Here is a 28,000-nt window from a genome sequence, read left to right as displayed (position 1 = left end):
AGGGAAAGTTGTCCTAAATAGGCCATCGATAGTCGGTATATGTATTAAACAGTCTTGTCGAAGGAACATTTATATTAGTAAGTTTATAGGTTACTGCGTAATCCCATTGCAATAGACATTGCTGTTCATTCAACATCCTGCAGAACATTAATCAGGGGATGGCAACTCGTTACTCGCGACTAGCTTGCTACTCTTGACTCGATTTTATGAGTACAGTGTTTTGTTTGCTTAAGTCATCGCTTCTTGTAAGATCTGACTCGGATCACATTCCTTTCTAAATGTTCAAATCATTAGATCCTAAAAGCGTTGACACCGTGATTGCACTGAAATTAATCAAATCTGCTATTGTGAATCACAATTGTTTTGTTTTGGTTGGCAACATGTCAAGTTGAGCAAAGGTGGCGTGTAAGAAAGAAAAGAGCGGGCTGACATCCAATTCTACCCACGTGGTTAACGTGCCGGCCATTTCTGCAGGAGACGCTCTTGAAAACCAACTTGCGATGTACCACTCGTGGAAATTTTCCGTCGGCGTGCGTCGTCAACAAAAACACCTCGCGGCATGAACTTTTCGCTAATCCTATTCAACGAAAGTATTGAATCACACTACAAACCGCGCTGCAAGCCTAAGCAAGGCAACCACCAGGCTGAGTTTTGCCGGTGGCCGAGCCTCGGAGAAAATGGATTGACCTTTTTCTCAGCTTTTGGCTCGCTTCTTGATAAAGCCGAGCGACGCAAACGTGCAGCAAATACTTGCTCAACAGGCCGGAGCAGATTAATCGTCGAAGATGAAGGTCGGAATATTGTTTTTCGCCTTTCTGTTGGTTCACGTCGTTTACAGGTGAGAGTTTTGTTTGTTTGTTGTAATGAGCAGAGCGCACATTAGCACCGCCAGGTAAAATCGCACAATATTTGTATCGTCAAAATGCGGCGCTGAAAGTAAGATGTGCTGTGATGCTTGCATGCTGTTGCGAAATTCCCTTGTCTAATTTCGCCAGGTTCACAACTTTTAGCCTAACTCATTGTTGGTTTTTGTTACTAATAGAACATAATGTGCAGCAATTCATCTCATCTTGATTGTGGGTTTGCAAGCCATCAACCTAATTTTGTTCTTACAATATCAATGTTGTTTTCCATTTATTTGCTTCAGTTTCGATCACACGATCGTAACCCCGAAAGGACTTCGCGTAGATGCAGAAGGGGAATTCGGATTTCTTAATCTTCATGGCTACACTACCGCCACTGTGTCGTATTACTTGCAAGTAAGCCAACACTATATGTTTGTGCAAATAAACGGGATTTTAGGGGGCCTTTGAACTTTTTTGTACCGACTTCTTGTTGGAATGTTTAAAGACAGCAAGTATAATTGTTATCATAATGTACTATTTTTGCGAACAGGAGCTAATCTAGAGGTTCTTTTCATGCCAAGTTCTTTCTCACTGTTTTGTTTGCAATTAACCGCTTTTTGGCCCGCAGAATCTTCCCGGTAAAGAGTCGACCTTCAGTTCACATAACGGAATTGTGCTGCCAAACAAGACTATATGTCAACAACCACTTCGACTCGACCTCAGGGTGAGTACAAGTCGTGATATGTCGCCATCAAATTGCGACAAATGACTTTTGTAATGGTCAGCTTAAGCAGGAAATAAACCAAATACTCTTGTAATTAGGCAACAAACTCGATCGGCACCAGCCAGCAGGCGTGCGCGCCGAAACGCGGACTTTCCTAATTTTTCATGCAAAGCGCAGTGGCGTAGGCAGCCAATAATCTGGGGGGGGAGCAAAAAGTTTTTGTTTAGCTTTTGTCATTGTGTTAAACTGCCGTAACGAACACAAATAACAATGTTAGCAAACCGTTTCGAGCAGCAACTGACTGAGTGTTAACGCAATACTCAAAAAACATTCAAAGAGCAAATACTGCCTAAAAGTAGTAAAACTACATTAATGTATAGCAAACGTAATATAAACTACATTGTTTGTGACGTAACAGTACATGACAATTGAAGGTTTTTCATGCCTGTGATCGACTGTTGTGGTAATGATCATAAATGATAAAAAAGAATTATTAAGAGAAAAATGTTTATAAATTTTGGGGGAAATGGCCCCTCAGGCCCCCCTGGCTACGCGTATGGCAAAGCGCTGTTCGCCAGGATTACCCTCTCAGCGTAAGTTCGTGTCGAAACTTAATGTTACTGCATGTCTGGAAAATTAATGGCGCGACCTTTTTTGCACCGGAAGTTTACTCGAGCCGACATATCTTTGTCAGGGCCGGATCATGCCTTTGAGAAACACTAAACACATAAGACTTTCCCTATAGGTGTCATTTAAAATGTAATCTCAATTAACCACACAAGATAATATCCATCGATATATATTGAGACGTTAAAGATGATACTTGACAAAGCAAAATAGGCAAAATGTATTTAAACCGGCTCACTCTTAAGGTCTGATTCGTCTGAATAACTTTTTTTTATTTCACTGAGAAACCATTTGACAATTTGACTACGAAAGTTTCTGTGGTGCCACCTATTTCCTTGGTGCCCTATACGTGCTTAATTTGCCTAATGATTAATATCCAGCCCTGGCCTTTGTATTTAGGTGGCGAGCGGTGATATTAGGGTATTCCGGCAACGGCAGACCGTTCTGCTAACTGTTCAAGTCACCAACAGCGCATCGGACTTCAAGGACACAGTCGAGGTGTTCGTGAGTAAGAAGAGCGGCTACATCTTTCTGGCTACTGATCGTCCCATATATAAGTATGGTTCCCGTTTCTGAATTTAGGTGCTGTAGTTATTATTCTCACCCACAGAAACAAGTTTTCACTCACGTTGGTTATTTATTGAAAGGGGTATTAATTTGTTAGGTGTACGAAACGCGAAAAATCAAAAAATGTGTTGGGCTTGCATTGGCATAAGAATTTCCAGGTATACACTAGCCCACCGAGAGATTTTTATAAATATTTAATTTAAACTTTTTCGTTTAAAGTAAGGCATAAGTTGGTTTAAGTCCCTAAGAAAATTTTCAATCCTGTTGGTATTGTATTCCTGTTGGTGTTTGTATTTAAGTATTTTAGGTATTACCTAGGCTAGCCCTATAATTGAACTTTTTAAATGGTGTTCTATTTTCGTTGCGAGTAATATTTATTTTTTATGCTATAGTTTCAGATTCTGGTTCCTCAAACTTTGTAGCGCCTTTATCCTAAGCAGTGATGGAAATATATTATTGTCCACTTTACTTATTTTCAGGCTACACAATGTTGTTTTTCTTATGTTATATTACGAATAATTCTGGCAAGACGTTTCTTAAACAACAAGCCGTGGGCTGCTTAACATTTCGCCTTTAGGCTATTACAATTTAATAAAATGTATTTCAGGCCAGGCGAAAAGGTAAAGATAAGAGCTTTCCCGCTTATGCAATCAATGTCACCAAGCACACAGCACTTGGAAATCATTGTACAGGTATATTTTCGTTCGTTATGTTTGTGTCTTTTTATTTCCTGTTAATTAGAAATGGGTCAAATCCGAAATATACCTCCTTTGTTCAAAAAGGCCATTATAGGCGGGCCAATGTTATCTGTATACTGTAGATTTTGGAAAAAACACAAAGCATAGAAAGATCACAAATATATGCTTCGCAGTATGAAATGGGCATTGTCAGACTGTTAAAAGGCGATTTTGTAAAATGACCAAAATATATTAATTAAAAAATAAAAGTGTCTTTGATATAATTAAACACCGTCGATATCCAGAGCAAAATGCAACCTAAAGTAAAAAGGGAAAGCAAACACCCAAAGAGCAATAATAAAAGCAGAAAGTTAACTCAGTGGGCAAAATCATTATAGCTCAGTATAACAATTTTTAATAAATATTGGTCATAATTGTATCCATCTAAATTATTGACTGGTGGCATTCTACAAAAAATATACAACATAACAATATTGCAGGTATTTGCCCGTTTGATGTATAGTGTGGTATATAGCGATCTGTCGTTATTTGTCGTGATAGTCTAACATTAATCAAGCTACGGGAAGACTGATGTTTAAAGAGGTTTTAAAGAGGTTTTTCTTTGGCTATCATGCTAGGCCTACTTAACGCCCACCTGGCAAGTGGCTGCATAGATTCCGTATGATTATTTTTGGAGTGGTTAATTACCAAGCCATAATATCACACACTACCGCCTTGAAAAAGCCTACAGGTCAATAATCCGTTTTGCTCAGACTCCAGACGGCATCGGCGTGGACAGAGAAAGTCGCACATTGCCTCAGACGAAAACAATCGAAATACATTTTGAATTGCCGCCCCGTCCTATGATTGGAAAGTGGATCGTTTTGGCGAAATATGAGGAAAAAGTAAGCTCTTCTTTTTCTTCGATCTGCGATGCCTGACACGCGACTGAAAAGTGTATTATTTTAAAATGCAAATTGATGGTGTTTATAAAATGTCAGACTTTAAACGTTGATTTGTAATCATTTTATGTTTGTTTTAAGGTACCCCACAAAACATATAAATAATTAGCGGCAACCATTCTAGCATTTTCGCTTTGTGATTTAATATAATTTGTCCCTATGAACGAAGAATAATTTCTAGCAACGCACATTAACTGTGCTCGATGCTCGAATTTTTTTGTTGATTTATTGTACACTTATCGTATACTTAAACAATTATATCTACAGAAACTTATTACCAAAGTTGCCGTAAAGTCCTAAAAAGCTTATAATTTTTTATATTCGACAGGGCATCACAACAACTTCTTCCACTAATTTCATGGTTCAGAGATACGGTGAGAACACTTAGTTGAATTTTGTGCCCTCACTTGTCAAGCTTAATAGGTTTAGGCCTGTCGTTTAATTTGTTTTTATTTTTTACAGTATTACGAGAAAATCGACTTGCGTAAAAATTAAATACTCTCGACTTTACTTGCAGTACTCCCGTCTTTCCAAGTGACTATTGAAAGCAAACCCTTTCTTCTTTCCACCGATGAAACCATCGACGGAAAGATTAAGGCATCATATAGGTAAATTGTAACAATTGCATTTTTGCTTTAAAAAAGTAAAAAGTATGGGCGATAAGAAAATATCAGTTCAATTTTTTCTTAGGCGTATTGCTACGATTTTTCCATTTCGACTGATGTACTTTTTAATCACAATATCAGGCTATGGTTTAGTTAAAAGTAACTTTTGTTATTTTTTAAAGCTATGGGGAAAAGGTCAGTGGAAACTACCTCCTTATAATGCAACTGCGAAAGACGCCGGAAAGCATACCAATTGAGTTTTACAAAAAGCCTGGCCGCCAATTCAATAAGGTATGGTCAACCTTAAGTTTGCAAGTATAATTGAAACATTTGCCATTTGCTATATTCCACCGCCATAAGTGATTTCACTTAAAAAAATTATACAAATTGATTACGGTGGCTCACATAAAAGGGTGTCATAAACGAAACAGTTCCTAATCCACGCGAAAAAGCACTGTAGAACTTTAAAAAGTATTATTCATTTTTCATTGTTTGATAAAGTATCTGATCATATTAGGCTAAAGCAGTTTCATTTAAACATAGTTCAAAGAGCATGACATTTGAGGTCCATAACAGCAAATGCGAAGCAGTCGTTTATGGATAATCGTATTGTTTTTTTATTAAAGGCGTTCATTGCCTATGGAGAACAAAGCTTCAGTGTGTCAACCGACTACGTCAAGAATTTGTTAGTTGAAGGCGAGACCCTGTCGTCTTTGTCGAGTCAAGGAGCTACTATTTCGATTGCTGCCACCGTCACAGGTAAGTTCAAAACCAACTTGTTAAACTGCCTTTCTTTTCTAATTGTCGCCGCAATTTAAATACAGCAAAGTCGAACGTGATTTTTTTTTAACTTCCTAAGTGCATTCGTTCCAAATTCTCTGCCTTTTAAAGTTTGAATCGGGTATTTTGTTTTGCCTTATTCGAAAATGAGTTATTTTTTCGTGCGCCAATATGCTTTTAAGTTCAGAACAATTTTTTCTGTATATAGAAAATCAATTGGGAATAAACTAAAAATTCTGCTGGCGTGTTTTAGGAGAAGCAGACGGCATCCTAGAATCAGGGGTGTCCGGCGATATTCCAATAGTGACGTCACCATACGCAATAAGCACATATCGCTTCGTCAAATACTATACACCTCAACTTTCCTATGTTCTGCAGGTGAGAGTTTGTTAGATTACGCTTTGAAATTTTCCTAACCCGCGTAGATGTTATTTATCCTTTAACTGTCGAACGCGTTTTAACATTTAGTTTTGTTTGCTATAAAATTTTGCAGCTCGATATACTTGATGCGGTTAGGAAGACGCCTGTCGACGGTGTGGAAACCAGAATAGAAGGTATTGTAGAACGTGTAACAGCCTTCGGCAAGACCGGTGTTATTCGTAGTTTCTAGGGGTTTGTAAAAGCTATGTTTTGGTGTCATTAAAGGATATATGTTAAATTTATTAAAGCAAAGCAATATATATCTACTTCAACTTTGCAATGTACCTATTTTCATTATACTGTGTGCGCATATGGGTTACATATTATGAAGTTTCCCACCATTTTATATAGTTGCACGCCAGTTATTGATTAATGCTTCATTTAATTTTTCAGTTGCTGGTCACAACAGGGTCTATACAAGAACATCAAATGTGAAAGGGCAGATAAACTTTAAATTGGAATTTATTTCTACCGAAGACCAGGTATGCCGTCGTGCTCGTGCAGTTGCGTGTAAGGATCCTAATGTTGCTTATAGTTAAAATTAGGGTTATTTGGCGTCGCTGCCTTGGAGAACTGTAACAATCTTGAATTGTTTTAGTTGATACCGTGAAAGCCGTTAAACATCCAAAGCTTGTCAAAATTCTTTACTCACTTCGTCCCCAAGTATAAAACCAGTGTTAACTTATAAGAGTAACAGTTTTCTCTACTTTTAGACAATTACAGTCTCTACAATTACGGAAGGTATAAACGAAGCTAACCAAGCTTCCATTACGTTGCCGGTGTTGCCGTACTATTCGAAAAGCAAAAGCTACCTCCAGGTAAAAGTCGTTTGTTTGTTTACTTTGAAAAAAATGATGTGTGTTAACAAAATATAATTGCTGATTTGGCGAAAATATCCTAAATCGGCTTTAATTCTTTGGCCTAAAAATTTCTGATTGAAAAAGTATATTTTAAATCTCACCTGGACAAACTACGACCCGGGGGCCAAATCCGGCCTGCAAAGCAATTTAATCCGGCTCGCGGCTTACTTTTTATAAAACTTTTTTAATAAAAAATATCATCACGTTGTTTTCGTGGTTTTGGAATATTTTATTGAATGAATTATACCTACAAGCTATCATCACTTATTCCTATTTTCGTCAGCTTGTCAAAACTAAAATGTTTGTAGCTATCATTAAGAAGGAATCACACTTTATAATATGTATATTTTGATCCTGCCCGCCACGACATTTTCTCTCATGCTGCCCTTTTCAAAAAATAATTGCCCACCCCTGTTTTAAAGGATTAATATAACAAATAAATACGTGGCAACTACAGAAAGGGCGAGATCTCAGTTGTTAACACACATATGTGTGTATGTTTCATTGAATAAATGATATGGTGCTTTGTATCCCCTTCAATTGAATTGCTTGTACTAACAGATTGAACAAGCATTGGCGAATGGTTGTTTCTCAACTCATCGCTCCTCTCTGAGCCTGCATAGCAGTTGGTATAAGGCTACGGTCCCGGCTTGACCGTAGGTCGTGAGTTCGAACCTCACTGCAGGCTAGTTGTTTTTCTAGCCTGCCCTGCTTGCATCATAGATCAACAGATTCGGTCTGCAATGGCTTTCGATGTACTCAATAAATACGTGCTTACAGATTACTGCGGACAAAAGCAACATCAAAAAAGGCCAGCAGCTTCAAGTAACCTTCTTTTACTTTCCGATGCCTCCACCAGCGGAAATTCGCTATTTTGTGAGTAGAAAGAAGAATGGCAGAATTTACGGGCTCTAAAAGTACAATGAAGTTTTTTCGCCCAAAATTTTAGATTATGTTTAACGAGGTAGTGGACGTAGCTCTATGTCTATTTGGTTAGAAAATTTAACTAAAATAATACACTTTTTCACCCATGCTTAAGAAATCTATTGTGTTGGAGATAAGACAAGTTACCGAGGACCTTTCAGTATGTGTTTAAAATGGTTTTCAAATCAATAGCACAATATTTTACTCGCAGGCAATACCTATCAGTTGTGTCGCTGCACAAAAATCAGTCACTGATATGCGATTTTGAAAGTCTGTCGCCGATCCAGGACATTATGAGTTTCGTTGTGCAACAGTATACTGCCGCCGTATTTTACATGCCCTTGCACATGTGCTACCGGAGAAAGCGTAAAACTTGCATTCTGGTTGTTAAACACCGGTAGACCCACATACCGCCAATATTTGCGTCGCTTATCTCCCGCGTTTAAGCTTTCTTTTCTTCCAGGTGGTTTCCCGTGGAGTGATCGTGCATGCTGGACTCGTGGAACCCCAGCCTGTCAATCAGCAAGTTACCGCAATCTTCGAAGTCACAATGGACATGATACCGAGTGCAAGGGTGGTCGGTTACTACTTGAAGGGCACGGAGGTTGTTTCCGCGTCCATGTGGTTCGATGTAGCCAACGAGTGCAAAACTGTAAGTTAACTGTTGATGTGCAGCTCTACAGTTGTGATTTGTTGCTTCATCAGTTGCCATTTACTAGTAACGTTATCATAGGGCTACCATATTTTCAGCACCCAAAAAGAGGACATTTTTTGCCGGCAAGTATAAACCGAAAGTCGAATTGTTACGTTTGAGTTGATAAGGTTTTACATTTCCATGGTAGTTGCAGGCGCAAAGTTACAAAAACAAAGCAAAAGTTACAAAATAAGATTATGGGCCATATTACTAAACTAAAATTGCGCGACTTTTAGCTGTTTTTTCTGGCGCAATGTTTGCCATAACAATAAAAAGGTAGGGCTGGTATAGGGCAATTTGTTGGAAAACCTTTTTCAATCCAACAATTCAGCGTGTTTCATGGCTACAGTATTTTGGAAAATAAATACAACGTTTCGCCTAAAAGTCTTGTTGAAAGTATAAGTAACTAACTCGAAATACGAAAAAGGGGACATTTGGGCATTTTTGAGCGTCCTCGGAGGGCCATTCACTGTTCTTGTGAAAAGAGGACATATGACAGGCCTTCGTTATCAGACATCATTTGGTTAACAGCTTTTTAAAGGCAGCAAACAATTGCTGTAATCGCATAACTACGCAGACCGAGCCACAGAGCTTATCAACAGTATATTAACAAATTATTTTGCCCATTGCCGATAACAATGCCATTTTGCTAATTCGTTTTATTGTAGCGTTAGTCTCCCCGAAAAATCGTTATATACCTATATGAGCTATTTCGCTCTATTTTTTACTTAAAGTGTTGCTTTTTCACAGGAACTTACAGTAGGAGTACCAGAAGAGGTTTTACCAGGAGCGGATATTGATTTTACATTGACAGGTAAGAATTACACAATAAACAAAAACGAAGTCAAATTTAATGTCTGCTAATAAAAATAATTTATTTGGATACCCTAAATGTATTTAACTAAAAGTCTACCGTCAAATAAAAAAATTTACAGACAAAAAGCCTTCAAACTAAATGTTTGCAACAACTTGTTACAAAGTAATTCGTCGAGCTACTAATATTAAAAAAAACATTTATTTAAATCCAGGTCCTCCAAACGCAGTTGTCACATTAATCGGCGCAGACAGAGCAGCATATTTTCTCTACAATGGCAGCAGACTTTCCAGGGATAAAATGTTTGACAAAATGCAGTCTTATGACCAGGCCTGTCTGCGATCGAATGGAAAGAACGGACTTGATGTTTTTACTGTAAGTGGCAATTGAAAGGTCTAAGGCTCGCGGGCCAGGTCTGCACTCCATAGCTTTTGGACGCCTGTATATCCGGAACGTTCGGTAGTCGTTTCAGGGACAACATACTGCTTTTCGGAAAATGGAATAATACATATATATATGAATGGAAAACTCAGCACGCTTCAATAGTTCTATCCATTTTCATGGTTAAAAGCGCTGATTTTATTTGGTTTAAACTTGAAAATTAAAAAAGTGAAAACTTTTATTACAAAAAAATGTTTTTTTGTTAAAGTTCGAACACATTGTGGACAGTAGCAAGCAGAGGTTAATTGTTTTTTTGTTTTTTTATCATCCTGCTACGTTTGGTATTAGCAACTACCGAGTTCACTAGATGGCTGTACTATTTTAACGCGACTTCGAATACCTCGTCCGGATGCATGGGAGCATTGCGGCGTTTCGTATCTCCTTGAATAGGTTGCACCAAACGTGATCTATCATAATAATCTTTCTGCGTGCTTACTTAGGGGGCAGGACTGCTTTTGGAAAGTGCAAACCACGATGCGATACGAACATTAACTTTGGCGTGTCCGGACGAGTCTGCTGGAAGAAAGAAGCGTGAGGCTACCTTGGAATTAACGCGGGAAAAACGGAACGCCGATAAAGTAAAAGGTTGGAACAGTTCGGAACACTCTGCTGCATGGTTGTAATGACAATTAATTTACTGTTTTCAAATGACTTGACTTGAATTAAGTATTTAGGGCAAATTTACTTGACTTGACTTAAGGCCCTAATAATGACTTGTTATTTATTTAAAAAGACTTGCCTTGGATTTTACAAATGGCTTGATGGGACGTAATTTTAAAATGGTTTGTGTATAATACTATACTGCTTATGCTGTTTTCCATCAATAAGTGCTCGTATTCCGAAACGTTCTGTTTGTATTTGTATAGATATTTGTAGACAAGTTCGTGTTTCTCGTAACAGTATATATAAGAAGGCGATGTAAATTGGTAAGGGACTTCAATCCAGTATTATAGTAGTCTTTGTCTCTTCATGCCTCGAAACTTGGGTCTGAAAAAATTAACGTAACCGATAAAAAGAACCCTAATTAAACACTACGCGAAGAGCTTTCAAGTCTAATTAAGGAGGAGCTGACAAAACACATGTGTATTGCGGTTCCCGTATAAGTTATATAGTTTGTATTTTCACACAAATAGACCCATAATCTAAAATCCGCGTCGAGCGTTGGAAGCGAGCTGGTATCATTTGTTTTTAGAGTTAAATTAAATAACTTGCAGCGAAATAGTCTATATGTTTAAACAAGGTGACACGTAGCAAACAATCGACACGGGGGAGTACGCGGTCAGAAATGACTGAGAACCACCGGTATAGACGCTAGATTTGTATTAAAAAAAAACTAGGTTGGGGTTTAAACTATGCCATTGCCCCAAATTGAAAAATGACAAAAACAAAAGACCATCGGAGTAAACATATAATGTTTTGCAAACTGATATGCAATCCCTAAATTACATATTAACAGATAAACTACTTATATTTATAATGCGAAATGAAAAACTAGTTGACTTTTTCCTGTCATATTTTCTATACGGCCGTCTATGATAAGTATGTTGGGAAACTCTGCATGGTCCAGAGCATTTTCGTTGCGAATAATATTTCCTGCAAGAGAAAAATACAAATCGAAATGACTTCGGGTAACGTATATAGATTGGCCTTTAAGACTTTTTATACGCAGAATCCAAGCTAAAGGAATGTGAGAAAAACGGAAAAATCACGTCAATTGCGGATGAAAGCTGCGAAGGAAGATATCAAAGATGTTTGACAAATCGCGAACCAATCACTCCGGGCTGCTGTCAACTCTTTCGGAGTGCCTGCCACAATGCCACGAGGGATAGGTACCACGCAATTGAGTTTTAACAAGTGCAACCAAATGTGTTACCTTGCAAGTTATCGATCGTTATGGGAGGATACTTTGTTAAGCTGTTAAATTGTTAAGCTTCTTTATACAACTGTTTGTTAACGTTTGGAGACCATTATATTAAATGACATCTTTCTAATGTTTTAAGTTAACTGTGCTGTTCCAGTTCCAGTTATAGTGACATTTCAGTAAAATACTCGACAAAAACTACAGGCGGGTTGCCGAAAATCTATTTATTATTTTTGAGGGGTGCGGTAAGCCATAAAAAGTTGAGAATAACTGACTTTGACAATAGCAATCGTCACCTGTTTGCGTGGCCAGCCGTGTTGTCTCTGTATACATAGCCTAATAAGCACAAAGTAACTAACAAGTAAATGCAAACAAACACACATCGCATTACTCTTCTCGTTGCCAACAAGCTTTTTCGTATACAAGGATTCGAGCATTGTTTTGGCAACAGACCAGCTGTAATCCTTACCAGCGATAAAACAGTTACTTTAACAACCTGAAAAATCGTTTACTCTTGTATCTAACTTTGTTTAAATATTACGAAGGATTCTCGCCGATCGCTCGTCATTCGGAAGATCATTGGATAACGCGGTGGCAGAGGACAGAGCAGCAGGCGCCAGTATTCGATCCGACTTCAAGGAGAGTCTCATTTTCGAAAGCACGACGTTGTACGTATCGCCACTAAAAGGATAAGCGTAGCCTATTATCTTCCAGATATAACTAAGAGGAGTAAACGTAAATTATTATTATTATCGATCGGAAGTCAACAGAAGTAAAAATTCATGTTTTTAGGAACGAACTTGGTGAACAAAGCTTGCAAACTGCATCCAGACACAGTATAACAACGTATGACATTGACGCAGTTAGCATGGTAGACGGAAACGGTAATTGTGACATCCATTGGCTTTTGTTATCTTATTACCATGTACCTAATTATTACTGCAGTATTCTGTAGCACTTTTTTTAAAAAGAAAGAACACATTGCTGTAAGCCGTAATCTTGATTATTAAGAGACGGTATCTGACTTCTTAAAATACCCGTCAATGATGGTATATCTGAATTGATCAAAATTTTGAATATCAGGGTTTGTTACTTTCAAACCATATTCAAATGCTGCAAAAACGTGAAGTTACTGTTAATAAATCAAAAATTTAAAAAACAATGTTTATTAAGTGGATTACTAAACCATTGAGATACATTGCAAAAAAATTCCGATGGAAATAGCAAGCACACAAACTGATTGATGATGGAAATACCGCCCTCTTATCACGCGACTGTGCGTTTTATTTCTCTTTTGCTAAATTGCGGTTTACTGTCGACGCAGACGGCTTTTGCATTGCCAAGACTGCCAGCGTGCGAACGTTCAAGAAGGTATTCGTGCAGCTCTACACGCCATACTCGCTTAAGAAGCGCGAACAGGCCAACCTCAGGATTGCTGTCTTCAACTACGACAAGGAAAAAGGCATAGCTGTGAGTTGAAACACGGCAATACATGTTTCGCCAGGCTAATACTATATAGGTCACCGTTGATTTTAAGTAAGACACGCACTGGGAACGTTTTGTCCTGCGGGTCGAATTTTATCTCTCTTACCCAGCATTCGGAAGTGTGAAATAAGCCTTATGGAGGTCCACGGTATATAACTTAAATGTAAATATACACCTAAAGGATCTCAACGAACCATATTGCGCAGTGCAAAATAAAGCTTAGCCTAACATTGTGAATTTTAAGTATACTACTCATTTCTTTTTTTCTCTTTTTAAATTTTGTAATACGTTAAAGCACAACATCACTTTTAAACAAGAATCAGAAATGTTTTTTTTTCGTTGAGTATTAAGTATATTCCATTTTTCTTTGTTAAGGTAAGGCTCGAGGTGAAGCCTGGAGAAGATCTGTGTACTCATTATCCAAAAAGTAAGACCAATCCACCTAAAATATGTAGTTTCCAAAATATGTAGTAATGATTTATTCAAGTATTTTATTTGTACTTTTTCTTAACATGACTTTCTCTTCGCTATTTTATCCTGACTTAAATTTGATTTCTCCAAGGATGGAAGCAATTCTTTTATGGAACATTTTTTACGTTGATATTGAGTCGTTGGGCCGTATACAATTCCAATTTTCGAAATAACATTTAACTGAAAAAAAAATCGAACCTTGATTAACCGCTAGCATGGGCGCCCGAACGGGGGGACAAGGGGGGGCACTTGCCCCCCCCCCACCCCTGGAATTTCAAAATGCGATTGTTAGTATTATTTATAAGTGTAATATGTATTAGTTATGAAGATTAAAAATATTATACATTATCCATTACCCCCAGTGGCGTATCGAGGGGCGCGGGAGTTCTTACCTCCTTTTTGTGAGTGATATTATCGTTTTTTGTTCGTTTTTGCACGGTTAACAAACTGTTCGAAGCGGCGTGCTTTTTAAGTAATTGGGTCACGCGTCTTAATGTAATGCGAAACCAAAATCGAGCGCAAAACGCCGTTTTTCGTCTTTTGTTGTGTCGACCGTAAACGCTGGAAGTTTTTCTCTTTCGTTATTTGTTTAGGTTGACTGATTAGCAAGTGTGCATTCGACAATTGACAACGCCAAGTCAAACCTTCTTTATTTTTTTCTTGCTAAAAAACGTCGAGTTATACGCAGTATGTTCCTCGCTGTTCGGTCTCTGCGCTAATATCCGATGTTGGTGTAACATCGACATTTGTTTAACTGAAGCCGATTCTTAAAAGGAGGTATAATGGTGACTGTCGTGCGCGTTTCAAAGTCTCCATTTATAAGTAATGATGGTTAACGCAAAATTATGCTCTTTAAGCATACTGTAAGACCACGTGCCACAATTAGTCACACATATTTCACGGTCTTCGTTTGTTTTTTCGCCCCAAGTTAACGATTGCACACTGTGATTTCGCAGCTGGCGCCTGACAGGATTGTCGACGACGCACGCGGTCGCTTTTGCTGGACGTATTTGGCTGTTTCTGATTCGTTTTTTTATCACGTCTTGCAATCACCATTCTATGACGTCATACTGTCACTGTTTTATGACGTCATCATTCATTAACGTCAGACGAAAAATGGGAGAATTCCATATGTTGAAAATTCAGGACCTGATTGCCTCCCCCTGGAAAATTTTCTGCGGGCGCCTTTGACCGCTAGTGCAAAGCAAACAGTCCAGAGTGCATACTCTTGAAAGCAAGGATGCAACTCGAAGTTTAATCATAATAAACAATCTCGGTCGTTGTTGTCTTTACAGATGTATGGACGCCAATGTTAAACTTGGGAGTCCACAGCGGTAGTGCCTCTTCGGCTCGCCTTACCGTCCTTCCTCTTCGCGTTCCACAGAGGAAGTACATACCGATCCAGGTTCGCATCAAAAACAACGAGGGTGCTGTTCTTGACCACGTCGAAAAGGAAATTCTGATCGAGGTTGGTTCTTTATGTTTGTGGTAATGCGGTGTTTCATTGACGTAAATATACCGATTTACCGAAAAAGACCAACTCGGAACGTTTATTTGGCGGGTGAAACGTAAAACGATCTCCAGTTTTCATTATACCATTTTGATCGTATATCTTTACATCTACACGTAAATATATACCAGGGGTTATCAAACCACGGCCTGCGGCCAAACGCGGCCCACCGGGTCAAATAATCCGACACACAGCAAAAAATGAAGAAGTACAGTTGACAATGTTGTCGGATGCAATTCCAAACTAAGTTTCGATAATGTTGATCTGTACGACATTTTATTAAATTTATAGTAATTTATATTTTTTGTATACCGATAACCGAGTTTATGTGCGGCAAAGCGATTTATATCCGGCCCGGGATCGTAAATCCCGACAGTTATCCGACTCGCGATGGGCAGGCTTTAGAATAACCTGAAAAAAAAATTTGGTGACTCCTGAGATATGCTAATGGTTCATCATCGAATGGGTAGCTTGTTTCTTGCAGTGGATTATGATTGTTTGTAAAGGGAAAAAACTTCAATAGAGATCTCCAATTGTTAAATGTAGACCTATCTTTTTGTTTAGTAAGCTTAATAAACTTTGACATCTGCCAGAACTTTGCAAATCAGTGTAGATTGACCAAAATCGCCCAATCATATTGTATCATCTGATAAAAATATAATTGTTTAGTTGTATACTGATGGTTAGGTTGAATATATTGCTTACAAGTTTGTCAACACACGGCAGAAAGAAATATTTGCCATTACGTAAAGTGCGAAAGCAAATATATTTAAATTAAGTAACATAACATGCTGAACGAATATACTGTTGCTGCCAGGCATTGTATTAATTATAAAGAGGGTTCTTCCGACAAATATAACATGCTGAACGTTTTTGTTTCGATTTGGCTTTGCAGTTTGCTAAACTAAATACTGTTTAACAATGTAAATCCGTAAAGCCTCGGCTATCGGCGACTGTGGCCTTTTTGTCCAATTCAAATAATTTTGCAGGAAAACGGCGAGATTAAAGATGTCACAGGTTCGTATCCAATCGATCTAAAGCGGGATCGTCGAGACAGCTTCCGAATGTACTTCGAATTTCCCGAACTGATCATTCCGGGGTCGCGGCAATGCACCATATTCGCTTACAGTGAGTTTGACAGATAACTGTTTAATGCATGAAAGATAGCGGGAGCGTCTTTTTACGCCTTTTCTGTGAAATCTTAACTGCGTAGAGATCATGGACCGCACCTAACATAAAGTTTGTCCAGTGAAACCAGATACGAATACTGGTTCTTAAGTGCACTTAAGTCAAGTCATTGACTTAAGTCATTACAACACTGGTGGTTATCAACCCTTTATGACTCGGGGCATTAAGTATTAGAAATAGCACCCTGGTTAAGAACCACAGGGCAATATGCTGATAATAATGCTGACACAAAAAGGAATACCGCTGGCCAAATGTCTGCTTTAACTTGAGTTTTTATTTAGTTATTTTGGTTCCTGGATTTCAAATCTGAAATTGTTATTTTTTTTCAGCGAACTTTCTGGGCCCCTCAATAGAAGTCGATCCGCTAACCAAAGAACCACGAAGCTTGGAAAGTATTTTCAGGTTTGTATTAATTGCTATAATCGGTAATTCGTGCATTATTTCTTTCCAATATCTTTTTTTTTTAACATTTGTGTATCTACCCATATTGAATTTGCTCTAAATGTTGTAATGTAAATATGAACATAGCATTGAGAGTTTATAAAGGCCTTATCAAAATATAGTTTTTATCTAGGCTCCATTATATAAGAGACAAAGAAAAATCGCTTATATAACTTATAGGCTCCATTATATAAGCGATAAAGTTTTATTTTTCCTAAAGTTTATTGATTACTAATTTTCCATGTAATCATAGCCGCGTTGATTTAAACTCTCGTAGAACTGAACATTTTTCTAAATTAGCCCCGTTTATGCAATTTTTTTGGTATTTTATCCCTAACTTCTCTCCATTTAAAGTTTAACAAGAAAAAGGCCTGATATTCTTTTTGCCATTCGCCAAACCTAGAGAATTATTTTAACCAGCCGCATAGCTGTTGGATAAATGGCTTGTAGCCTAAATTGTTTGCCAAAATCTCGGTATATGCCGAGCACTCCATGCTATCTTTAACCAAAAAATAGAAATCGTTTGCCATTTTTAACATTATAAACGCAAACCTTTTCCAACGCCTTGCTCCCTTGAACGTGTTTAGACTCGATTCATCTCGTTATTTTTTCAAGTCGCCCCTGCTAATATTTGTTTTTCACGGGCGGTTAAACTTTTCCACGGTGTGAGACAAAATGTATTTACAACATAATAGGCAAATACTGTGTTTTCTTTGTATCATTTCATCTTTAAACGTAATAATGTTCGTTCAATCTATTAGCGGTCACAACAATAAAATACATATTTGTTTGCCAGACAACCGTACGGATGCGGTGAGCAGAATATGCTGGTTGCAGGACCCAACACATACCTTCATAACTACTTGGCTGCCACTAAGAAAATATCAATTGGCACTCCTAAATGGACACAGTCTGTTAAACGGATGAAAGACGGTAATGAAAAACTCAAATACAAAGCATAATTTTTATCAACCTGTAGATAGAAAATTGTTATTGATCTGCACAAGATTTATTATCTTTAATTTCAGTTTGTAGTCACACTTTTCAGGCAAATGCCAATATAACTTTCTTAACTGATATGTAAGTTTGTTTATGAAGCATGACCATTGACCATATATAGGTTTCAAGCGTCAAGTGAGCCACAGGACAACCCTCGTGCTATCTCGGCCATGGTCGGTGTACACAAATCACGAGCCAAGTGTTTGGTAAGATTTTTCTTTCTTCCGCCATTGATTGGTGTAAATCTTTCAATTTTTCAATTTTCCAGCTTTGCAGCATTATTTACGTCATAAGACTGTTCAAAACAAGTTGTCGTTTGGCTAATTTTAAACAAACACAAACAACAGGTTACGCGCTACCCGCTTTTTTGAATTTCAGCAACATATTTGCAACAACGGGTGTTTCAAGATTAATAGTTTTATGACGTTTTGTGACCTTCGACCTGAAAATTGTCTAACTTAACCAAATAAAATCCTGGATCTACCAAAGTCCCTAAGGTATCCTAATATCAAAAAAGTGTCCAATGACTTCTGTAAGTGTGGCCGGCTGTTTGGTAAAAGGTTAAATGAACTTCGAAAAGCGTAAGATGGACAACATTAAAAATTATAATACGAGTAATCGAATAATAATTTCAAATTACTTGTTGTTGGAAAAACAAATAATTTATTTAGACATTGCACACTTTACCAACAATGCATTACCGGCCAGAAGCTTAACGTTTACCATTATATCCTCTCCTTTAAAAAATTAAAAAGGACTCGCACTCTCACCCAAACCCTGATATATTTCCAACCGCTGATTTTGCCAAAATATTTTACAGTTTTGTTACACTTTTATATCTCATATTTTGCCCACTCTTCCTTTTGCAGGTTAAACGCTTACGTGAACAAGGTTTTCAGCAAAACAAAGGAATTTTACACAGACATGGTAGTCGATCCAGTTTGCAACTCCTATGAGTGGCTACTCACGAAACAGCATGCGAACAATTACTTTGAGGAGACTAGGCACGTTTACCACCGAGAGATGCACGTAAGTTGATTTAAATATTGTTCGTTTTGCTATTCGTTGTGCAAAACTTCGTTTTCGTTAGCATAAACACGAATCGCGATTTATAACAAGTTTTCGAAATTGACCTAAATCCAAGTCAAGTCATTTGTCCAAATCAGGCCTTTTCAAATAATAACAAGTCCCAGTCCAAGTCATCAGTTACCCAAGTCAAGTCATTGTTGAAGCAAGTCATACCCCATTCAAATCATAAATCACTTGTATAAAAATAAAACGATAAACCGTGATAATTGGTTAATTCGTCCGATATGGAGCAATAAGTCAACTAAAAAATAAGAAAAAAAAACAACACTTAAGTCAAGTCAAGCCATTTTACCAAAAAGTCCTAAGTTAACCAAGTCGTTTAAAAATAGTGACTTAAGTGCACTAAGTCAAGTCATCACAACACTGTGGCTTACCCCTTACTTACATGCAAGTCTACACTAAGAATACACTTTCCTACAAACCTACACTAAGGCACGCAGCATTTTACTAAAAGTTTACACTAATACAGCGACATCACAACTGCAAAGACACTAAGGCAAATTGGTTATAAAACCTGCGTGGGAACACGTGGTTTGAAAGCAACCTAGACACTGAAATGCTCGTCTTGGTGTGTGGTATCTGTAGCTCAGAGTGATGGATAAACGTATTGATAAAGACAGTGATGAAATTGGGGTGAAGTTTGGGGTTCGATAAAATATTGTTTGTATTTTATTGTAGCTATTGTAGTCTATTCTTGATGGGTTGATGTCTTGTTTCGATGTTTAACATATTCAAGCTGTTTGGATCATTTTAAAGTTTTCGGCAACTTCGCTATTATTGCGCTTTTGTTTCATTAGTAAAGTAGTGCAATTACGAAGTATGTGTTTCCAACTAGCTGTTGGTTTGTGTTACATTTTTTGTTTTTATGACCTATAAACGTTGTTAAATTTGGATCGTATTGTGGGATTTTGCGCAAATCTCGATTTATTAGCCTACAGCGTTCGATCTGTGCTTTGTTCAACAGGGAGCGGTCGGGGGCAAACTTACTCTGACCGCCTACGTGGTGGTCAGCCTGCTGGAGTCTCAGAGTATCTGTCTCACTTCCCTTCACATCCGCATGCAGCAGGCCGCCGCCCGCTCGATCCAGTACCTCGAAGCGAACAAAAACGATGCGACGTTTCAACGGCCTTACGGCGCCGCACTGCTGACGTATGCCTTGTCGCTGAACCAAAGAGAAGGGTTATTCACCCTAGAAATGAACCAGAGGTATTGATTTCCTTAACAATTTGTTGCTTTACATTTTATAACAATTTGTTGTTTACATATACCCATACCAAATATGTTTTAAAAAAAATAACGCGATTCAAACCGATAACAAATTACGTCATTTGGAGGATTTTTTTTCAGTTTTTTTGGCCACAATTTTTTATGGCCTAGAAATTTAGTTATTATCCGTAATTCATATACAACATTTATTTTTCTATTTTGCCTTTCAAGGTATAGAATCTCAGTTTAGAGCAGGGGTTCTTGAACATTTTCTGCCGCGAACCCCTAAATTATTTTTGGGCATAAATTGCCGTAATACTACAAATAGATTTCATAAATCTGCTGATTTCGGTCCAAAAATGTGAAGTGTAATGGAGTCTACATTCAGTGCAAAACTGTTTTATTTTTAATTAAATTATTTAAAAAAAAATTACTAGGGTACTTGGAAATATAGACTAATATTTTAATTAGGCCTTCATGTACCCCCTAAAACTAGTTCATGAACCCCGAAAACCCCTGGTTTGGGGTCATCAGTCATGGCTGAAATGTCTATGTTAAATTGGCATGACATCGGAATCGCTACCACCTTGATGTGAACATCCGGTATCGGCATCCATGTAATGTTATCGCACATCAAAAGACGACGCTCATCTCAAACTTGCCCTGTTACTCTAGGCTCCTGCAGCTGAAAACGGTGTCTCCCAACGGCAAACATGTGTTCTGGAAAGCTCGATCGCCTGCCGAAATCGCCGGTACTGATCTGCACGCTTACTGGTACAAATTAAAACCGCTGGCTGTCGACATCGAGGCTACGTCCTATGCCCTCATGGCGCAGATTGAGATTGCCCAAGGACACGTACCCGGTGAGTTTTAAATAGCTTATGGTAGCGACTGGAATTCAGTAGGGAACTATATTTTGCATTAAACCTATTTATCCTGCTGATGTTTTATACTGTAAACCAGTGGTTCTCAACCGCCGGTCCGCGTCAACTTTCCAGCCGGTCCGCCAAATATATTACAATTTTAAATCTCAAATTACAAAATGCAAGACGTTAAAGGCTGCTTGTCCATTAAATTTAGAACTTTGCCAGTTCCGTAATTTGCAACATTGTGGTGTAAAATAGAGTTAAAGGTATACTTTGGACTTTATCGTACGTCACAATGCTGTGAGTGTTGTGCCCAACTGCTTAAAAGTAGGTTACAACTCGTTAAAGTCTTCAATTTTAAGACCAGTTGTATGTGAAAAACTTTAATAGAACCACGTATGACGCGTATTATATCAACAAGGCAGCATCAAATTGCTCAAGTCTCCATTCTTTGTTTCTAAAATGCATACTTTTGTCGTATTTCCATTTTAGGTTTATTTTAATTTTTGAAGGTCCACCGATCCGCAACATTTGGTGTGAAATTTTACCGGCCCGTAAGCTCAAAAGGTTAAGAACCACTGCTGTAAAGAACGTATTTAGCAATATAGTATATGTCGCAACAGTGGTGAAATCCCCGATGCACTCAGCATCCCCACATAATAAGTTTAGCTCGAACACATCTTAACCTAAACATACTGGTGATTTTTTTGACGGTGAACTATGTTACCCAAGCTCGCCAAGCCGATCTGGACTTTATCCGCAAGATCGCCATGTGGTTGATAAGTCAGAGGAACGACGGTGGTGCTTTCATGTCGACACAGGACACAGTCATCGGTCTACAAGCCCTTTCCGCCTACCAGCTGTGGGTTTCAAGCGTTGTAAGTTACCATACAGACGCAAGCCTTTATTTCTTGTTCAGTTTTAGGTCGGTTTATAAATAGGGATGTCCGAAACTTGATATTTTTTTCCGATACCGATATCCGACATTTTTGACAAAAAGTATCGCAATAGCAGGTGACGTCATAACTATGTTCAAATAGGCAAAATGTTAGGGCTCACCGGTAAACCTTTACAAATGTGTGCAAAGTAAGTAAGTGGAGTTTTGTTGGGTGTATCGGTATTTCTCCTAAATTGCTTGCAAGATTTTTTTTACATAGGACTTATAATTGTATTTGCTTTAAAGTACTGTATGCTAAATGGGTTAAGCCAAAAAAACATGATAAAAAATAAGTGTTTTATATTGTTGAATATTGCTTGCATTTGCCCGTCACGCACCTGCCAAACTTCCATGGCGCACCGGTTACCTGCTCTGATAGCCAATACATTTTTCCAGCCTAATATGATTATACTGGTTTTGGCATCAGGATTCGCCTAATCTGATCAACGCAATCGACATCCGACTAACCGGTCAAGCTGACACGAGCTGGGCTCCTGGGTCCGAACACACATTTTCAATCAACAACGACAACGAAGGCTATCCGAAAAAGATTGAAGTGCCCAAGGATGTTTTGGAATCGGAAATGGTTTCAGTCAATGTGGAAGGTAGAGTGGATTTACGAATAGTCGTTTTTTCAGCAGACATTCCTATAAAAATCGAATTAGATAGAGCGAGACGCATTTTTTTGAATTAATTGGTTTAAGTTGGAAAAAAAATAAGTTGGGGTTGAAAAAGTTGGAAAAAAAACATGAACTAGGACCCTGGTTGTTTTAACCCAAGTGCGACGTCAGCAGGTTAAACTCAAATAGTATTGTTGTCCGAGTTGCTACAAAGCCTCGACACTGGTATAAAACACTTATAAATAAGTCTATCGGGCAGCCCAGGTGATATGACTGCAGTCCTACAGCTAAAGTGACCTCAACGTTTCCAGGTATCGGCGAAGGAGTGATGACGTACCGTTGCACGTTCAGGACAGAAACGGAAGAGGATGCTTGTCACTTCAACGTCAGCGCCGACCTGACGATCGTTAACGAAGAAGCACACGCAGACGGGGCGTCCATGATCGTCAAGATGACTGTGAGAACACCACATTTTCGGATAAAAATAGCAGGGACTTTACCGGGCCATATATTGCATATTTGGATGTCGCATTTTAAGAGCATTTTTTTTGTTCCTAAGCAGTGGTCTCCCAACCTTTTATTAACCGACCTCAATTGAAATGAAAATAGTTCAGCATTTAAATTCCTCACGTTCTGGTTTAAAATGCGCGAAAAAAAGCTGACATACAAATCATAAAAAATCGGAAAATGCATTTTGAGCATTTAAAATATATTTTTTGCACAAACCAAAATCGCCACATTTTCTTCGCTTGCCTAATAAAAAAATAAAGATGTTTACGGACAAAAAAATGAGCGGACCAAATAATATTGCACGACATTTAAAAGCAATGTTTAAAATTATAACTTTCAAAAATCGGAAAATGTCTGAACCATACCTTCAAAAATTTCACTTTTTTCAGATTACAGTTTCCAAATCGGTTGGAGAGCCTTCTGGTGTTTCGATTATCGATATCGGCTTGATGTCAGGTTTCAAGCCGGTGGTCGACACCCTGGAGCGAATCGCCATCCCTATGGCTGCAGACGGACTTCGTACGTATTTTTATGAATTACCTTTTGCGAACTAAATCCGTGCTCTAATTTTTTATCAATGTTTTTTATGTGGAATCACAATTTTGTATGGATAAAATACTTACGAGAGTCGGGCGTGCCTATATTTTAGACTTTACGTACGTGAAACATACTAGCCTACATTTAAGATAGAAACGCTGTTGAGCTATTTAGGGTGGTACTAACAGAGGATTAGGCCTGTAACATCATTATATGTCGTCCGTGAAACGTTTTTATTTTAGTGTGCCAAACTGATTAGTCGCTGACCACAACTACTGAATATCCAAAGTAAAAAATGAAAGCTAAAAAGGTTTAACAAACCAAACGAATCGTAACTAAAAAAGTGTGCTGTCCGCGACAAAATAACGAAAATCATATCTGGCCTCAGATCCTGGCAATCTTGGACCACTCTGGGCTGAACGGCAACGCTAATCGTACCTTTGGCCAACCTGACTCCCGTGTGCTGCTATGGATTATAGTGTGTGTTTCTGCTTGCAGTCGATCTCTACCAGGTGACCAAACAGAATGTGGTGCTGTACCTCGGAAAAATCACCCACGAGCCGCAAGTGATCGCTTTCCACATGGAGCAGGAAGTTCCGATTATCCAGCCTCACCCAGCCAAGATCAACGTTTACGACTATTACGAGCCCGCGGTAAGGAAAACGGCCTGGGCACCTATTGCATTGCACGCTTAATGTAGTATAGCGGCGACTCTGATATACGATAAATGTTTAGGGCAAAATATTAGAATCGACAACAATTTAAAACACAGTCTTTTTTACAAGGTTGATCCGTTTATGTTTTCTTCTGACGTGTAATTCCAACAAACTTGATTTTATCAGGTGCGCGTTTTAAATGCTGATTAATCATATATCGTCTGGTATATGTTCCTAAACGTAAGTCCTATCTGTCTACGTAACGGGAACTGACATCCCTTAAAAAGTTTTTTTTGTCAGGTTCGCTGCGGACTCTTCTACAGCCTTCCCGGCCAGCTGACTCACTTGCGAACTTCAGAATGCACTGACGAAGTTTGCCGCTGTGCTGAGGGAGGATGCCCAAAATGCAGGTGAATCATTGGATAAAAATGTTTAGCAAACAAAACTAAAACCTTCTGGTAAAAAACGGTATTCTGATTAACAACTTTCGCACTCTGCGTTTGTTTATAAAAGTACTGTGATAAATTCTCACAAACTATATATAGTTGTACCAGGAGTGTTAAACAACAAACCAAAATAAGATTCCAATATAAACAGTATTACTGTACTTTTTAAGTTATACTTTTATCATAGGTATGCATTAGGATTAGAGCTCAGTATCAGTCTCGAATTTCACCTTTCTTGTGTAGGATTCAACAGGTTATATTTTAACAAGTAATTGCAAAGTTTCACTTCAATGATGCAAAACAGTAAGCTAAATTTGTATAACTGTAAAACGCTGTTTCTTCGGTTTTCTGCTAATAATTGATACCGCTATCAAGGCAAACTGTCGCAAACTGTATCCCCGAATAGACAAAAAAATGGAAAATATATTTGAATCCAACGCTATAATTCGCAGGACACGCGACCAGCAGTTAAACACCGCATCTTGTTTGGGTCTTGCCCCTGGATCAACTTGTTTCAGCTGTAAAGACGGTAACAACTGCGAGGATATTTCAGACGCGGCATGCAAGAGGTACAAAGGAATATGGCGCTTAACTATGTTTAAGTTTAGGTTTTCAAATTTTAAAACGCAAGTCTTCTGGAACTGCGTTTACAAATGCGCTTAGTATAAAGTATATTAGGCTACACTAGGTTAGATTAAAGGTTTCTAACCCGAGAGTTTACTTACCCCCAAATACACAATTTGATCATTTATAGCGGTATATTTGACAATTATATGAGTTAAAAAAAATTGTGTTTGGTCCACATGTTCATGCGTTTACAATTTGACTTAAATGCAATTAATTTTAGTTGCTCCCTTATTTCTTCTATTAGATATTTACTTAATCTTTCGGTGAAATATACATTGTTTTCTAAAAACTTTGTAAAACATTTTTTACGATAAATATGACAAAATGGTTAGCAGACAAAAATAAGGTTTATTATTATTACAAACATATGCTGGTAATGAACCGGCGTATTAAATTTTCTCTTAACATTTTGCAGCACTTTTGCATTTATCATACAAGTCACGGTACCTCCGCCTGCCAATTCGTCGGATACCTTCGTCGAATTTCAAGGCACCATTATCCAAGCTCTAAAAAGAGGTGAAAAATAAAAATAATTAGAAAGCCTGGGCCTGCCTTGTGTTGTTTCGACTTTCTCTGGTATACTGTGCTCTAGCGGTGTTTTCAAGTTTGCGGGACTTTGATTGTGAATGGCTGGTTACATCAGGGGGTTTTTAAATTGTTTTTTATTCGAATGTTCATCACTTTCTCTCAAGTAATACACTAATATTTCAATGGGCCTTTATGGACCCCTAAACTTAGTATACACCCCCCCCAAAAGGGGTCCATGGACCACAGTTTAAGAATCCCTGGGTTACATAAAATTACACCTCCCTTTCAAAACTTAGTTTCGGTATATGTTCCTCTTCAAAACAATCGGAAAGTTTTTATAAACTTGTTTGTAGGCCGCGACGTGAACGTGAGATCGAGCAGCAATCGGACTTTCGTTACGAGGTCAGACTGTTACCGCAAATGCCAAGACGACGATCTCGGACAACTTGGCAGGAAGGATGGGGTGAGGCTGCATGAAACTCGGGTTATTCGTAAAACATTATAACATTACTAAAGCAAATACTTTATATACAGAACACCCATATGCTGAAGGAGGGCGTGGACTTGTTCGTGTATGGAAACATACAAGACAAATACAAGACAAAGTCGGGTGAATTTAGGTAGGCATCTACTAAAATAAATAATTATTCTATCTAAGGCCCTTGCGTATAATATAGACCGGCGAGCATACATCGCAAATATAGCACGTATCGATTAGCGTTACTTTTTTCAAAAAAAAAAATTTAACGAACCACCGTTATACATTAACAGATTTTATGATCATCTTAAGTATAAACTAAAACTCGAACTATTTTAGGGGACAAAATAAGTCTATTGTTGAATTTCTATTCTTGCGTTTCCCTCATCAATGAAAGCAAGAGCAAGTTAGACCGTTCACCTTATTTTTTTGGTTTTCAGCGAAAAGTACCAGCTGAACGAGGACAGTATGGTCGATTTGTACTTCACGACCGAAGCTTGCGCTAAGTTCAAGAAACGATCCAAGGTCAAGAAATTGAAGTGCCGCGATTTAAATAAGAAGCGCACCCCGGAGCAGGAAGCCAAGTGCGTTGATCTGCGCAAAAGATTGGCCGCCTGCAAAAACATGGAGGAGATCGTTAATAAGCTCAAATACGAGTGCGACTAGTTGCCGTTTAATCCCTTGTAAAAATATTTTAGCCTGTAAATATCGCTTCGTCCATTAGTATTGTAAAGTGTATCGCTACAGCCAGAAAGGACGTTTTACTAAAAAAGGAAATGTGGGACCCGGCGGAAATAAGATGGTGAAATAAAGGGTTAACACATCTGTTCTAATACAGTTTTGTTCAGTGAAATGAAAAGGGCTTGCGTCCGCTAATTTAAAACACTAACCTAAAATGCCAAACAAAAGAAAAATTTTAAAGATTCGATTAATCGTCACAGGTATAAGATGTTATCCTATTTTGGGACGCTTTTGTATGAAACTGTGATCTTAAAATATAAGACTTGTTTTCGATTCCGCCGATCGGGCGAGTTAGTAAAAAATGAAATTATTTGGGGTTCGCCAATTACTTTTTCTACCACCTTACATACGATAACACCTTATAGTTCGTGGATAAAAATCTGTTATACCATATGTAGACCTACACTGCAAAAAACGTAAACAAACTAGCCTACTGACAAGTTATACATATACACATATAGGCTCCATATATCATTTTCTTTTCACATCGTTATTTGTACTGATGCTCATAGCCTATTTACGAGAAGTTTCAAACTATGTTGCCTATGATCTGCTCGTTGTGACAAATCATTAATCATGCAATTGGTCATTACTGAGCCCGTGTTATCATACTGTACTATATCAATACAGATTAACAGTCCGTGTTATTATACCGTTTGCCCTGTTTACATGTCCATGTGATCATAGTAAACAACGTTTGTTTAATCGTTACCTTTGACAATTATCGGCTTATTATTCGCACTCCAATTAATATACATTTCCTATAGCCCTATAACTACGCAAAGGGTTACTTTTTGGAGTTACATGTTACATCAGCGTCATCAATGTCGTGAATTTAAAAGCAGGGCATACGAAAATCCGTGA

At 38.1% G+C, this 28,000-nt stretch overlaps 1 protein-coding gene across 1 annotated transcript; it reads left to right on the top strand.

Annotated features, from left to right (window-relative positions):
* The first annotated feature begins 713 nt into the window (after positions 1-713).
* Positions 714-27,946, top strand: LOC146147091 (complement C3-like). Its single transcript, XM_083386439.1, has 43 exons — positions 714-838; positions 1,148-1,259; positions 1,474-1,569; positions 2,596-2,753; positions 3,371-3,455; positions 4,214-4,345; positions 4,731-4,776; positions 4,920-5,010; positions 5,190-5,298; positions 5,634-5,766; positions 6,041-6,165; positions 6,281-6,341; positions 6,601-6,689; positions 6,921-7,025; positions 7,848-7,943; positions 8,455-8,643; positions 9,436-9,499; positions 9,714-9,874; positions 10,381-10,525; positions 11,610-11,769; positions 12,347-12,469; positions 12,594-12,685; positions 13,126-13,271; positions 13,662-13,713; positions 15,053-15,225; positions 16,257-16,395; positions 16,785-16,857; positions 17,693-17,829; positions 18,017-18,101; positions 18,765-18,924; positions 19,949-20,190; positions 20,866-21,053; positions 21,789-21,934; positions 22,421-22,598; positions 22,925-23,070; positions 23,513-23,642; positions 24,159-24,313; positions 24,617-24,726; positions 25,215-25,331; positions 25,805-25,905; positions 26,271-26,380; positions 26,452-26,537; positions 26,836-27,946. The coding sequence occupies exons 1-43, from the start codon at positions 786-788 to the stop codon at positions 27,059-27,061; spliced, it is 5,325 nt and encodes a 1,774-aa protein (XP_083242565.1). The 5' UTR covers positions 714-785; the 3' UTR covers positions 27,062-27,946.
* The last annotated feature ends 54 nt before the right edge of the window (positions 27,947-28,000 follow it).

Source organism: Ascidiella aspersa, chromosome 4 (genome assembly GCF_963924565.1).
Source record: "Ascidiella aspersa chromosome 4, kaAscAspe10.2, whole genome shotgun sequence".
Lineage (NCBI taxonomy): Eukaryota > Metazoa > Chordata > Ascidiacea > Phlebobranchia > Ascidiidae > Ascidiella > Ascidiella aspersa.
This window is presented reverse-complemented; position numbering and strand designations above follow the sequence as displayed.

Bases quoted from the DNA above. Each gene is read 5' to 3' on its own strand.
- LOC146147091 (XM_083386439.1), top strand. From the start codon at position 786: ATGAAGGTCGGAATATTGTTTTTCGCCTTTCTGTTGGTTCACGTCGTT. The intron at 9,500-9,713 runs GTAAGAATTACA...ATTTAAATCCAG, and splicing joins TATTGATTTTACATTGACAG to GTCCTCCAAACGCAGTTGTC. The intron at 16,858-17,692 runs GTTTGTATTAAT...TTTGTTTGCCAG, and splicing joins AGCTTGGAAAGTATTTTCAG to ACAACCGTACGGATGCGGTG.